This window comes from Lathyrus oleraceus, chromosome 7 (assembly GCF_024323335.1).
Source record: "Lathyrus oleraceus cultivar Zhongwan6 chromosome 7, CAAS_Psat_ZW6_1.0, whole genome shotgun sequence".
Lineage (NCBI taxonomy): Eukaryota > Viridiplantae > Streptophyta > Magnoliopsida > Fabales > Fabaceae > Lathyrus > Lathyrus oleraceus.
This window is the reverse complement of record NC_066585.1, coordinates 474075995-474091676: the sequence shown is the minus strand read 5'-3', so window position 1 is coordinate 474091676 and position 15682 is coordinate 474075995. Positions and strand designations below refer to the sequence as shown.

General features: G+C 37.2%; 1 protein-coding gene across 2 annotated transcripts; it reads left to right on the top strand.

Moving 5' to 3' along the window:
• The first annotated feature begins 860 nt into the window (after positions 1 to 860).
• On the top strand, positions 861 to 11946 carry LOC127105274 (pentatricopeptide repeat-containing protein At2g35030, mitochondrial). Of its 2 annotated transcripts, XM_051042440.1 has the most exons (4): positions 861 to 3023; positions 3295 to 3570; positions 10394 to 10481; positions 11714 to 11946. In XM_051042440.1, exon 1 carries the CDS (start codon positions 1051 to 1053, stop codon positions 2938 to 2940), a length of 1890 nt encoding a protein of 629 aa, XP_050898397.1. In that variant the 5' UTR covers positions 861 to 1050; the 3' UTR covers positions 2941 to 3023; positions 3295 to 3570; positions 10394 to 10481; positions 11714 to 11946. The 2 variants fall into 2 exon arrangements, with proteins under 2 accessions (XP_050898397.1, XP_050898396.1); XM_051042439.1 differs by having other exon boundaries at positions 10394 to 11946.
• The last annotated feature ends 3736 nt before the right edge of the window (positions 11947 to 15682 follow it).

The following is a 15682-nucleotide window of genomic DNA, read 5'->3' as shown; positions in this document are numbered from 1 at the left end:
CTTTAAGGGCTTCAGGGGCTTCATGTGAAGTAGGTGTCTGAGAAAAGCGACTTCAGGAAGTAGAAGCAGATGGTTGTGAACCTCGACCTTGTGAACCATCAAACAAGGTGGCATTGACTCGTGGCCTCGTGAACCTACCCATGTCCTTCTCACGTTGTATAAGCGTGTGTTGGGACACACGACCGAACCTCAATATGTCCTGATTGTTTTCATCTATTATGCCTGTAATAAAACAAGAAATCACCTCAAAATGCAAGTAGATTAAATCCAAAGATACATCTTCGTTAAACTAGTTCAGACCAAATTGGAAGATGCTTCTCCAGATAAACTCGCGAGTTGCACAAATGAAAGAAACCACATCAATGCTCTAAACTCTAATCAAATGGGAATGCATATTTATACCCGCTACCAATTTCGAATGTAACTACTACCTAATGCATCTTAAATAACTTATTTTAGCTAATAAATTCATCATATCTCAGAAAAAGAAATAAAATAATTTTTTTACCAAATGAAAATTATGGATGAAAAGTTCAATGAAGTGAGTGGAATGACCTGAGATTGAATGCAATGTAGCAGTAGTAGTGTTGAACTTTTAAAATGGACTTGAAGAAACTTTCTTACGAGCTCAAATGAGGTTTTAGTGAATTTGCAACAAATAAAGAAGTAAGGGGAAAAAGTCTAATGCGAGTATATGAATTAAATGCATCATAAATATATCTTTGTAAAATCTACTGAAATTTAAATTAAAAATTGTTATGAAAATGCATCTCTAAATCCATCCTAATATTGCTATGTAAATACCTCTCCTTCAAATTAAACTTTAACAAAATATGGATGCCACACCAAATTGTACTCATGAGTGAGTGCGTCTAATCTCGAAATTTTAGAGAGTTGTTACTTTTAAAATTACTCTAGAGCAATCCCCCTCATTATTACCCTCGACTTCAAAGTCCCAGAAGAAAGGCCTTAGAGTCATCCCATCACAAGTTACTCTTACAAGACCTTACAACACGTGTTTGTTTTTACCGCATATCCAAATTTTTAAATATGAAGAGGCTATATCATCATTTATCATTCATTTTGATGAATGTTCCCAAGCTCAACAAACACCCAAACTATATCATACATGGCTTCCCAGTTCTTAGTAATATCAGGATCAGGTTAACATCCACGGTCACTCCTAGCTTTGAAATGAAGCGCTGCAATTTCTTCATCTCAAAGCTATGTAAGGAAGGAAAGATCAACGAAGCACGCAAGGTGTTTGAAGAAATGTCTGATAGGGATGTTTGTTTGTGGACTACAATGATAAGTGGGTATATCAAGGGTGGCATGATTAAGGAAGCTAGGAAGCTGTTTGATAGATCGGATGCGGAGAAGAATGTGATTGTTTGGACTGCTATGGTTAGTGGCTACGTCAAGTTGAATCAAATTGAGGAGGCTGAAAGGTTGTTTTACGAGATGCCGATTAGGAATGTTGTGTCTTGGAATACCATGATTGATGGGTATGCTCGGAATGGTCGAACTGAACAGGCTTTGGATTTGTTTAGAAGAATGCCGGAGAGGAATGTGGTTTCTTGGAATATCATAATGACGGCCTTGGCGCATTCAGGGTGGATTGAGGATGCGGAAAGGCTTTTTGATAAGATGCGGGAAAGGGATGTGGTTTCATGGACTACTATGGTTGCGGGTTTGTCAAAGAATGGGAGAATTGATGATGCGCGGGAACTTTTTGATAGGATGCCGATTCGTAATGTGGTTTCTTGGAATGCAATGATTGCGGGTTATGCGCAGAATGGGAGGTTGGATGAGGCTTTAAAGTTGTTTGAGAGAATGCCTCAGAGGGATATGCCTTCATGGAATACAATGGTTACAGGTTTTATTCAAAATGGAGACTTGAATAGGGCAGAGAAGTTATTTGATGCAATGCCACAAAAAAATATCATTACTTGGACTGCTATGATGACAGGGTATATACAACATGGTCTAAGTGAAGAAGCATTGAAAATATTTAACAAAATGCAAGCTAATAATGGATTAAAACCAGCCACCGGAACTTTTGTGACTGTTTTAGGTGCTTGTAGTGACTTGGCAGGTCTTATCGAAGGACAACAAATCCATCAAATGATTAGTAAAACAGTTTTTCAGGAGAGCACACAAGTGGTATCAGCGCTGATAAATATGTACTCAAAATGTGGGGAGTTGCATGTTGCTAGGAAGATGTTTGACGATGGATTATCCGGCCACATGGATTTGATATCTTGGAATGGTATGATTGCTGCCTATGCACACCATGGATATGCAAATGAAGCAATAATTCTATTCAATAAAATGCAAGAATTAGGTTTCCAACCCAATGATGTCACCTTTGTTGGACTTCTCACAGCTTGTAGTCATGCCGGTTTAGTTGACGAGGGACTTAAATACTTTGATGAGCTTTTCAAAAACCGATATATACAAGTAAGAGAAGATCACTATACTTGTCTGATTGATCTTTGTGGTCGTGCGGGAAGGCTGAAAGAAGCTTTCAATATCATTGAGGGACTTGGGAAAGAGGCATCATTATCTGTTTGGGGTGCACTCCTAGCTGGATGTAACATGCATGGGAACACTGATATTGGGAAACTCGTAGCTGATAAAGTTTTGAAAATCGAACCAGAAAATGCAGGCACCTATTCATTACTCTCAAATATGTATGCTTCTGTAGGGAAGTGGAAAGAAGCTGCCAATGTTAGAATGAAGATGAAAGACAAAGGGTTAAAGAAGCAGCCAGGTTGTAGTTGGATTGAAGTCGGAAATACAGTGCAAGTATTTGTAGTCGGTGATAAATCACATTCTCAATCTGAGGATCTAGGATATTTACTTCTTGACTTGCATACAAAAATGAAGAAGGCCGGGGACATGCCAGATGATGATTTGTTGGTTGATGTGGAAATTTAATAGTATAAAATATAAATCCTTGTTGGTTATAGCTTGAATTATGCAGTGCAGTTGAAATGTGGCAAAGTTTACTACCGCTGCTGGTACGTAATACATTTAATTTTCTGACTAAAATCATTGAATGTTAAATCTACTCTGGTCTCTTTCCCCTCCCAACAAACTCAATAACATTTAAACTTTTTTTTTTATAGGCAAATGTTAATAGTTAGTTTGTTCAGAGGAGGGGGGAATGTTAGTAGCAGAGATTTAAACCTTGGACCTTCTTGCATATAATTCCTTACGAGATTTTGCATTTGAACTGGGAATATGTTGATCATTTAATAGTACTGAATCTAAGAATTTATGTTTTTGCAGAGTAATTCAAGTGAAATTAGTTGCCACTTTTTGATTGCTTGGTGGCTTTGTGTGAGATAATATGATGTAGGAGGGAGCAAAGAGTTCAGAATTTAAAGGCTTCATTGGCATACTCATATACTCGGTCTTGTAGTTGTTGCCCAAAACGTGCTTTGTTAGATGAAACGACTGTGCTATTGAATCAGTTTATGGAAAGCACGGGTTGTTTCTAAGTGGGCTGATTTCAAGCAAAACATTTGAAGATGCAACACCATCTTGTCCCGTCCTTTGCATTTTGTAAGTGTATTTACCATTATGCGTTTGGCTTCACAAGTTTGGAATCACTAAAATACATATATTGCTAAATTAAAAGAGATGCTAGCATGTTTTTATTGGCTGAGTTTCAAAAAGTTTTGTGAGAGTCGGATCTGATATTCGAAATGCATCTTATTAACTATACTAATCAATCGTTCATTCCTTGCAAGGTTGTTGATAATTCTTTATTTGTTTCAAGAAGGATATTTGTTGATAGTCGTTTTTCTTCTGCTTTTTTCATCTTAATTGTCCGACAACTGTTTACTATATTCCTTTTATATGGTATGCTCTTAATTGTACATATTTTAAAATTTTCATTTATTTACAACTTATCCACGCGGAGTTATCATGTTTAAGAAACAGCAGAGTAAAGGACTCACACAGTACTGAAATCCTATGATCTAGTTATTTGCCACTTCAGAATCATATCTCGTGGCCTAAGATTCTTGCAGATTTCACTATGATCTTGCAAATGTTGTTTGGTGGTATCCTTTGAGTGTTTGACTTATGCACAAATTAAAGATTGTGTTAATTGCTTTTGGATTTCTCTGTTAAGCAAGGACAGGATGATTCTCTATGGACAGGATGATTTCTCTGGAACAGAGGGCTAAAAATTTTACCTTCTAGTTATTTGAGGATAAAAGTTAACAAATTTGATAACTGAGATTTTATTAGAAAGAATACTGCTATATAAATAGCTTACAAAAGAAACTGAATACTTCCTAAGTGGTGGCAGGAAAGCAGGGCCACTAAGCAATACTAACTCCCTACAATTTAGGCATAATCAAAGGTAACAAACTGCAAGCACGATTCTCTCACAATCAGTGCAGACTAAGTCAAATAACAAATAATATTAATAATAACCTAACAATTAATAATAACTAACAATTCTCCCCCTAAACTAGACTGTCTAGTTTATCTCTGAGATGTCACATACACCAAGCTTCTTCCTCAGCTCTTGAAAGACTTCAAGCTTAAGCGGCTTAGTAAAGATATCAGCTATCTGTTGTTTGGTGCCGCAATACTTCAATTGAATCTTTCCTTCATTTACTAAATCACGGAGGAAGTGAAAGCGCACATCAATATGTTTGCTCTTGCCATGCATAACCGGGTTCTTTGAGAGTTTGATGGTAGAACTGTTGTCACAAAAAATCACCGGACTTTTGCTTCCATTGTACTCTAACTTGGACAGAACCCTCTTCATCCAAATCAGTTGGCAGGCACAGGCTGACGCAGCTACAAATTCCGCTTCTGTGGTGCTGAGTGTGACTATAGGTTGTTTCCTTGTTGACCATGCTACAGCTACATTGCTAAGTATGAAGGCATAGCCTGAGGTACTTTTCCTATCATCGATACATCCGGCATAGTCGCTGTCTGTGTATCCCACAAGCTCCTGATTTCCTGATTTTTGATAGAAAATCCCAAAACACACAGTTCCGTTCAGATACCTAAGTATTCTCTTTGCTGCCATAAGGTGCATCTTAGTTGGTTTTGCCATATATCTACTGACTACACTAACTGCATACATCAGATCCGGCCTGGTAGTTGTCAAATATAACAAGCTACCAACAAATTGTTTGAACATGGAACTGTTTACTGTCACACCTGTATCATCTTTATCAATTTTAACTCCAGGAACAGTAGGATTTAGGGCCAAGTTGCTTTCCTCCATCCTAAACTTCTTCAAGACCTCCTCGGCATATCTCTTCGCTACTAAGCGAGCCTTATACTTGTCAATCTCACCATGTTGATTCAATTTTGTTTTATACACCCATTTGACCCCTATGCTTACCGCTCCCTTTGGTAATTCAACTAGAGTCCAGGTTCCATTCTTTTCGATGGACTGAATTTCAGCATCCATGGCTTTCTTCCAATTGTTATTTGGCACAACTTCGTCAAAGGATTGGGGGTCAAAACTTGCTGCAACGTCAGAGTTTGCGACAACAGAGTTCACCACATAATCATCCATCCACCTTGGAGTTCTTCTAATACGCTGGCCTTCTACTGCCGAACTTTCAGTTGTAGCTACTACATTTTCATCCTCAGTAGCAATCTCAATTCCAGCTGCATTCTCAACCTCCTCATTCTCATCTGTTGAGTGACCTATATCTCCACTGTACTTAATGATTTCTTCATGCTTTGACTGATCTTGTGGTGTCACTGTATCACTCTCTTGGTCAGCAATAGTAATATCCATATCTCCCCATTCAAGCTGATCATTGCGAAACTCTGAGTGACTTGTGTTCCAATCCCATTTCTTATTTTCTTCGAACACGACATCCCTGCTAACAATGATATTTCCTTTAATGGGATTGTATAACATATATCCCTTCGACTCGGCACTTACTCCAAATAAAACACACTTAGTGCTCTTGTCATCAAGCTTGATTCTTCGAGCATCTGGAATGTGGACATGAGCAATGCAGCCAAAAACTCTAAAGTGCTCGACTGTGGGCTTCACTCCGGACCAAGCCTCTTCGGGAGTCATTTCTTTTACAGCAGAGGTGGGGCTCCTGTTAAGCACATGGAACGCCCAACTAACCGCTTCAGGCCAAAAAACCTTAGGCACTTCCTTCTCGACAAGCAAACTTCTGGCCATGTTCATGACAGTTCGGTTTTTCCTTTCGGCAACTCCGTTTTGCTGTGGCGTGTAGGTTGTGGTGAGCTGTCGTTTTATCCCTTCTTGTCTACAATAATCAGTAAACTTGTGTGAAGTAAACTCACCTCCACGATCAGTTCTCAAGCATTTTATAAATAAACCGGACTCCCTTTCTACCCGACTTTTAAATTGCTTGAAAGTAGAAAATGCATCACTCTTGTAAGCAATAAAATACACCCAAGCTTTCCTACTGAAATCGTCAATAAAACAGATGAGGTACCTCTTTTGACCATGTGACATTGGCGAGATGGGTCCACATATGTCGGCATGTATAAGCTCCAATCGGGCTTCAGCTCTCCACGTGGCTTTTCTTGGCATGATCTCCCTGTGTTGTTTTCCTTTCAAACACCCAATGCATACAACATTCGTTTTTCTAGAAGCAATGATTTCTCCAAGATTTGGCAAGCCTTTAACCATGTTCTTGCTCGCCAAAGTTTGGAGTCCAGTATAGCTAAGGTGGCCATACCTGCAGTGTCATAGATGAGCAATTTCTTGGATGTCAGTTTGGAAACAGCATTCACTTGACTCATTGGCAACCGAGGAGGTCTTCGAGAGCAATATGAACATTCTGTTGAGTGTCATTCTGCTTTCAAGGATAAGGCCCTTCGATGGGTGATAGATTTTGCACTCATTGTTCTTGATTAGAAAAGCCAAACCTTTCTCCTGCAGCTGTCCAATACTTAGTAAATTGTTCTTCAATTCTGGAATATAGAACACTTCTTGAACAACATGACGGACACCGGCAAGATTTAACCTAACACTTCCTTTGCCCACAACCTTCATCTTCATATGATTCCCTAGACTGACTTCTCTTTTGAACCCTTCTTCCATGGTACAAAATAGAGAGAGATCTCCGCTCATGTGGTTGCTGCACCCACCGTCTAAGAACCATACAGTATGTCCCTTTTCCTCTGATGCTTCAATATAAGCCATAAGAAGCATCTCTTCATCCTTGCTCATCTCGGCATAGTTAACCGTCTTCTCAAGATTAGGACATTCATATTGAAAATGCCCTAATTGGTGGCATTTGTAACATTCAACTGTTGCTTTGTTGTAGCTCTGCCAGCCTCGTCCACGACCTCTTCCTTCTCTGAAGGTGTGTCTCCCCCGACCTCGACCACCGGTGTCACCATAAGAAACCGCCAGCGCTTGTTCTTTATCTGGTTCCCTCCTAAACTTCTGTTCATGGACCAAGAGGGAACTTTGCAAGGCATCAACTGTGAGCGTATCAACATCGTTAGCTTCCTCAATGGAACACACAATGTAATTCCATTTCTCTGTCAGTGTTCGCAGAATTTTCTCTACGATTTTGACATCTGTCATGTCTTCACCGCAATTTCGCATGTCATTGGCTATGGTCATCACCCTTCCGAAGTAGTCATTAACTGACTCCCCCTGTTTCATAGCCAACACTTCGAATTCTCGTCGGAGTCGATTGAGCTGAGCACGCCGGACCCGATCGTTCCCTTGGTACTTCATCTTCATGGAGTCCCACAACTGCTTAGAGGTGTCCTTCTTGGTGATGGTTCGAAGAATTGATTTGTCCAAGGATTGGAACAAATAATTCTTCGCCTTCAAATCCTTAAGCTTCAAATCATCCAGGGTCTTCTTCTGCGCATTTGTCTGCACTTCTCCTTCTCTAGGAAGCGTGTAACCGTTCTCCACCACAGACCAATATTCTCTGGATCTCAAGAGATTTTCCATGACCATTTTCCATGACCATTTTCCAATGATCGTAATCTCCATCGAATTTGGGAATGGAGGGTGCAGAAAATCCAACTTCGGATCCCATATCCCAGACACTCTTTTGTTGCACTCTTGTGAGTTCTTTTCTCTCGCTCTGATACCAGATGTTAACAAATCTGATAACTGAGATTTTATTAGAAAGAATACTGCTATATAAATAGCTTACAAAAGAAACTGAATACTTCATAAGTGGTGGCAGGAAAGCAGGGCCACTAAGCAATACTAACTCCCTACAATTTAGGCATAATCAAAGGTAACAAACTGCAAGCACGATTCTCTCACAATCAGTGCAGACTAAGTCAAATAACAAATAATATTAATAATAACCTAACAATTAATAATAACTAGAAAAAATGGTGTGTTGGATTCATGACGAATTGTTTCATGTTAATTGGCTCTTATCTGTTTGCTCACTTTGATTTGATTTTAACAAGATTAATTTCTCTTCCATGATTTGTTGGAAATTCTTTTCTTTTTCTTCTTAGAATAATCCACCTTGTTGCAATCATTCTGTCTTCTATGAGTGAAGCAACTCAAGGAGTTAAAGGTGAAGCTAGTTGAGGTACATAGATTACAAGAAGCTACATAAAAAAACCACGGGCCAGTGTCAGAGGTGCTAGAGAGGTGACGATCAATCGTGAAGATGGAGTTGTGACCACGATGAATCAAAAACTGAGTTCAAACAAATTAATGGCAAAGTGACAGAAAACAGTTTAGGAGAAATTGACTTTGTAGAAGAGGAGAGGTGCAGAGAATGAAGCAAGTAATTTTGGTCGAGTCACTACATCCGCCAAAACTGCCTGATGCCAATTGGTTGGTGATGGTTAGAAAGATCCATATCGAGAGAATTCGTGCGACATCAACGGTGCAGATCATCTACGAGGAATCATGTATGGAACGAGTACGAAAGAAGCAAATGAGTTGATTGATGCCACAACTGCCAGAACAGCCGGATTCTGTCTGAGCCAGAACTGCCAGACCCTAGTATATTTGTGAAAGGTCCGGCCACAAATCCACCATCTCCAAAACCTCCGGACGCGGGCACACATAGTATGAGCCGTCCACAGTCGCCAGCAGCTGTTCGCCTCTTGGTCGGGAACAAGTTCATCTCAATCGAGCGGGAGAGAATGATCTAGATAAACTAAGGGTAATGTGTGAGTTGGGTCACATTCTAACCCTACTGGATTAGACCAATAATAATTCTAGTAAGTGGGAGAAAGGAATTAAAAAGTGGGTTGGTTTAATTTCTATTTCAAGTGAGCCTCTCCAATTTAATCGGGCTCATGGACCAATGGTTCCTTTTGAGGGTACTTGGTGTGTGAAGGGCATCGTTGCGGGTAAGGGAGTCCAAGCTACACAACGCTTATTGTTAGAAACAGTGCAAAGATGAAGAAGGATGATGGGATTCATGAGGCAAAACTGTTTGATACAAATGAACTCGGCTTAAATGCAGTCGCTGGGTTTGGAATTGAGGCTCTACTTGCCATTCTCAATCACCAATTTGCTGCAGAAAATGATAATGTCCGTGCACAGCAGTGGGTGGGAAAGACATTTTCCATAACTTCCAATGAGCATGGACACAATATGGGTATTCTGAACCGCTCACAAATACTCTGATCCCATTTGGATGACAGAAACTGATAACTGTCACTCAAAGGTAGTAGGTGTGAGTTTCCAACAGTGGAACTCCGGGAATAATTGTCTTATTCTGAACTACTCCTGCACAAGAAAAGCTTTTGGGAGAATTCTATTAGTTGGCGCAAGAGGCATTCAAGCAGGGTTTGAATTGCAATGGAACTTTGCTCCTAGTTGCTGCCTTTTGGTGCGTTGTATCAGTGGTTGTCTTGCTAAAATTGTTCATGTCCAATTCCTTTGGGGACTCGCGAGCTGCTCAGTCATGGCATGATAAAATGTATTCAAGTCATTTTTCTTATCTCAGCCATGAGGACAATGCTATTTTTCTAGCTGTCGGTAGTGATAGGACACTGGTTTTGGGCCTTAGTCCAATAGAGAGGCGGGATGGGGAAATAGGACTGACGTGACAATAATCTGGTAGCAAGGGAAGCATTATAAGAGTTAAAAGAGGGGAGAGTGGGGATCATTGAGACTTATCTTAAGAAATTGTTTAGGTGAGACTATCTCTCTGGTAAGAGGAGTGTTGACGCTGGGCTGTTTTCTGTTTCTTCATTGTAGAGCTTTTGAGCTCACACTTACATCACATAATATTCACTTTCGTTTTAATTGAAATTATGGATTCTATCACAATATCATTCATTAATTTTGGAAGAATTGCGACATAATAACTAATATGTAAATGTTTTGGCCTGGAGTTCATAAATCACTTTTCTTCCTTTTCATTTTACATCTTATGACTTACCCTTTTTCTTTTGAATAAAATAGGGTTATTTTGAGGTCCAACCTTGCACCTCTGGATTTTGGAGTTCTTCATGTCTAAAGAAGCCACATGGCAATGTGAGAGTAGGTTCAGGTAATGCAGCCAGTTCTCATGCCACTAACATATTCTTAGTCGTGGAGAAGTTTCGGACTAGATTCTACATTGCAGGACAATGGGAAAAACGGAAGTGTTTTGGGGTTTGTCCATAAGAAATTGTCTTCATTATTCTGAATAAACCCTTGTGTAAGGTGGAGGATTATCTTCCCTCGTCCTTCTGTTTCCCCTAAAAGGCCTGTCATCTCTTCCTCTCCTAACACCTAAACAAAGTCTAAGTGTTATGAGTCTCACGTCGGACAATATATGATTTGAACGTGTTCTTATAAGTGAGGACAATCTTCACCCTACAAGCCAGTTTTTAGGATTGAGTTAGGCCCAATCATATTTCTTAACATTAAGGTATAAAACCAAGCTAATGAGAGTGAACCTGAAACACATGTGAATCAAAATAGTCTTATAAGGCGGGGATTTCCAATGGTCACCGCATTGATTATTGTGCCAATTTTATCGCATGAGGTAGGGTTAACACACTAGTGGAAACAACATAGGTTAGATCTCTATAGCTTTGAAAGTTGCTTACAGAGCTCTTGGTTGCAGCAGCAGCAGCAGCTAGATGGTATATGATTGGAATGGCAATAATTGAATTCGGATTAGTAATACGATGGTATATGAAAAAGTATGAATCACAGTAGATGGTATAGTACAACTTTACAGGCTGTACATTAAAAATATGATACTTCATAAACTGTTTTGGATTTAAAATTTATGACTTGCAGCTTTCACCCTTAATGGTTTATAAGAAGTTGAACCCTTAATGGTTTATAAGAAGTTGAAAATTATATATGAGGTTTGTTTTGAGTGCACTCCTTGCCGAATGTACAGAAGGAATACTGATACAGGGAATATTGTAGTTAAAAATACTTTAAAGTGACATTGTATAAGGTATCTATCACATGGAGTTGAGGTTCTAGTCATGAACCTAATGGTTGCATTACTATTCTTAGAGAGAATTCAAGCTGAAATCGCATGGAAGTATGAGATTCCAGAGATGAAGCATTAGAATTGGGGGCACTTTTTTGTTGCGTGGAAGTATGAGATTCCAGAGATGAAGCATTAGAATTGGGGGCACTTTTTTGTTGTGTTAAGTTGGTTAGTATTGACTCATAGCCAGAAAGTTTAGAAAGATTTAATCCCTAACCTGATGATTTGAATTAGGTTACTAAAATTGTCATTATAATGAAATTCTAATGTGAACTAATGTGGTTCAGCGTAGCTGTGCGACTCGAGAAATGTGGGGATGGAAGAAACTTTGAAGTTCTGCTTGAAAATGATGGATTTGTACTCAATGTGATGGTTTCATAAGAGACATTATATCATATAGACTATTACTCGAATTAAAAATATAGTCCTTTTTGTCTTGTTACAACCTGGTATTTTTGTTGTAGTGAGTTGTTTGAATATCCACAAAATGATTGAAAATGCTAAATGTCAAGGTTGTGTATCATGGATCTTTCATTGCTTATCGTAAATTTTAATGAGACAGAGAATAACATCTTATCAGAAGAATAACTGGAAGATGATTTATGTCCATACAATATGTATGTGGAGAACTGATTTCTCGTTCAACAAATAAACAAAGCTTAGTTTTTCTCCTCGTGAAAATGAAGGACAGAGATATCTGAATAGGTTAGCTTTTGTCATGGAACTATAAATTCAACAAATCTTTTATGACATGCTAAGTTGGCCACGCAGCCTTTGGGGTGTTGAAACGCTGACCACTTATTAGGGAGGGGGTTTTCTTGCTCAATTGGAATTGATTTTGTTGAAACAAATGAAAAATCATGTGTTAAGCATATTTCGAATAGTGAATTAGAACAAAAAAATTAGTTTCACAGAGAAATTTTTTCACATTATTTCAATGTTAATACAATAAAGGTAGATTTTCAGACATGGTTCTCAAAATATATAAAACTTTTACGAAGAGAGACAAGGAGTGTCAATAATTAACATCAAACATGCCACTACTAACCTCTAGATCGGTTAAGGTTTTTTTACTTTTGGTTAGGTTTTGTTAGATCTTATATTTTGGTACTAAATTTTATTTTTTTATTAAAGAAAAAAATTGATATATATATATATATATATATATATATATATATATATATATATATATATATATATATATATATATATATATATATATATATTCAAGAATCACATTCGCATTAGCATTTAGATTTTCTTTTCAATTCCTTAAATCTCCCAAACATTTCATTTTAACAAAAATATTCTTCAAATTTTAAAATTTAAATACTTAAAAAGAATTCTAAAATTCAAAAATCTCTTTTACCATTCTTGACTATTTTTAAATTCTATAATTCAAAAAAAGCAAACATCTTTCACTTTGTATTTATTACATTTTCTATTGTATTTACTACATTTTCTACTATATTTTCATAGACAAATTAGAGATATGTATGAAAGTCATGAATAAGTGCATTTTATTTTAAAAAGGATTTAGTGGAGATGCACTTACGGTATAAAAAAGTTTTACACTATCATTAAATAAAAATATATCATTCTGTCATGTCATACAAATTATTTAAATTTTTCAGTCTGATTTGACAGAATATATGGTCGTTATTGATTGACAGTGTAAAATTAATTTACACTTTCAATACACCATCCCTTAATCATAAATAAGACATGGTGTAACTAATGTGAACTAAATTTGTAAACTTATATAAAAAAGTTTCACAATTTTTAAATTCTACTATCCAAGATACAATTATAAAATCCAAACAAGCAGAACACATGCGTGTTTTTCATAGATAAATAATGGTATTTGTAACACCCTAAACACCAAATTTTATTTTAAAAGATTTATACGATAATTTAAGGTATCACCAACGACAATCTTTCAAAAATATATTAACCAATTGAAACTACGCAGCGAAAAAATATTTCATAGCAACTTCATAAATAAAGTACTAAATTCCAAAACAACAAAGTCAACAACAACATAAAGCATAACGAACTCACGTCCCCGATATTACACGACCAGAGCATTAGAAATCACTAATGTATGATAAAACGATAAATAAAAGTGAATAGTAGCTCTAACAAGCCACCTTCCACACACAACAATAATGATCACTCTTAAGTATCTGTAAGATGTCCGTGATGGACAACATGAAGCAAATGGGTGAGAAACAACATTCAATATGAACAATGTAAAGAATGTAAAGGTAGAGAAACATACAACACAACACACATTAAATACACAAATAAACATCACCAATGTCTCACACCCATTCATAACAACATGCACATTTATCAGGTATACACACTATTCACAACAACTCATTAACTACATCAAGTATTCTCAACCAATCACCAACATCATGAACAATCAATTACATATGCACATGTATGCAATGTATTTCACAACTGACTCATTATACACGCGGTATCATTCATAGACAACATGTCCATCTCACTCCTGAATCCCAACCATAAGACCAGAGCACACCAAAATCGCTACTAATCACCATTTAGTAACACTTCATTAATTCCTCATTGGAATTATCTACTTGCTCTTGAATCCACACCATCGAACTAGAGCACACCAAATCGCTATTATCACCATAAGTAACGCTTCACCGATTCCCGTCTATAACCAGCTACTCGCTCCTGAATCGATATCACTGGACCAGAAAACACCAAATTGCTACTACCATCATACGTAACACTTCACCGATTCCCATACGAAACAAGCTACTCGCTCTTAAATCCATACCACCGGACCAGAGCACACAAAAACTGGACCGAAACCTTTACACCATGGTGCATGACTCTCAACAATATGCATTATAACCAAAATAATAACCAAACTAATCACCAAAGTTATCACCAAACAATCACCACGATTATACATATCATTATACTCACTACACAATAATTGATTAACGCCATCATAAATAATAAACCACACCAAACAACAACACCACATCAAATGCATATTCACGCAACATTCAATCATGTTAAATCATTTAGCCTTAATTCACAATTAAGTAAACACCATGATTCACGAAATTATACATACATTCACATATCTAACATTCACGTATTCTTTAACCTCTAACCATTCCAACGCTACCCCAATCATGTTGTAACACACCTAAACAACTTATTTCGAGAATCTAACTTTATAAATTATTCATTATTACCATAACATATACATCAATTAACACACAATTATCATACAATTCAATCATCACCTTCACCTACCTTTCCACTCATGTTCAAAACTTCATATATTCATCAATGGCAGAAAAGTTCATATGCATAAAAATGATGAAGCAAACATGAATTCAGTCACAACCAATCAATTAATCAACAAAATCAATCACAAATTCAGATTTGAACACTACAACAAAAACATCAAAAGTAAGCAGCTCCTATGGATTCCCCCTCTCAAGTCATAACTCTTGTTCTTCTCACTTTTTCTCCAATTCCAAATTGTACGTACTTTGAAACTCTCTCCAATCTCACACTCTTCTATTTATAATTAAACTTAACTCCTCCATTTAGATATTTCCTTTACAACCCCTAACTTATTCTCCCAAATATTCTCATTTTCCCCCTTATTTCTCTATTAACTCCTATTTTATTTTTAATTTTAATTAATTAAATAACTTCTTTCATATAACCATATTTTTCTATCTTATGTTTTAATATTAATTAAAAGTACTAATATTCTAGTCATTCTACCTAGCACCTATTTCTCACCACACCCTACCAATACCAGTACACCTCCATAACCACATAATTTATTTAAAGCCACACAAAACACCAAATAATTAAATAAAAATTTAAATAATTCAATTAAATCAATTAATCGAAATCCGGGTGTTACAACTCTCCTCCACTTAGAGAATTTTCACCCTAAAAAATTACCTGAAGGAAACAGGGTCGAATACGATTCTCTCATCTGGCTCTCCAACTCCTAAGTTATGCTTCCACCAATTGGTCCTTCCCACACTACCTTCACCAATGCATCCTCCTTACCACGCAACTGCTTTACTCCCCGATCATATATCTGCATGGGCAATGCCTCAACAATCAGGTTCTCTCTCACCTGTACATCATTGTCCTATCCTAATTTTGTTCGGGCATTTCAAACTTTCATGCATCCAACTTCATTTTATTTTTCTTAGAATAAAATTTTGGTTTTA

Coding starts and splice junctions, on each gene's coding strand:
- LOC127105274 (XM_051042440.1), top strand. CDS start 1,051: ATGAAGAGGCTATATCATCATTTATCATTCATTTTGATGAATGTTCCC.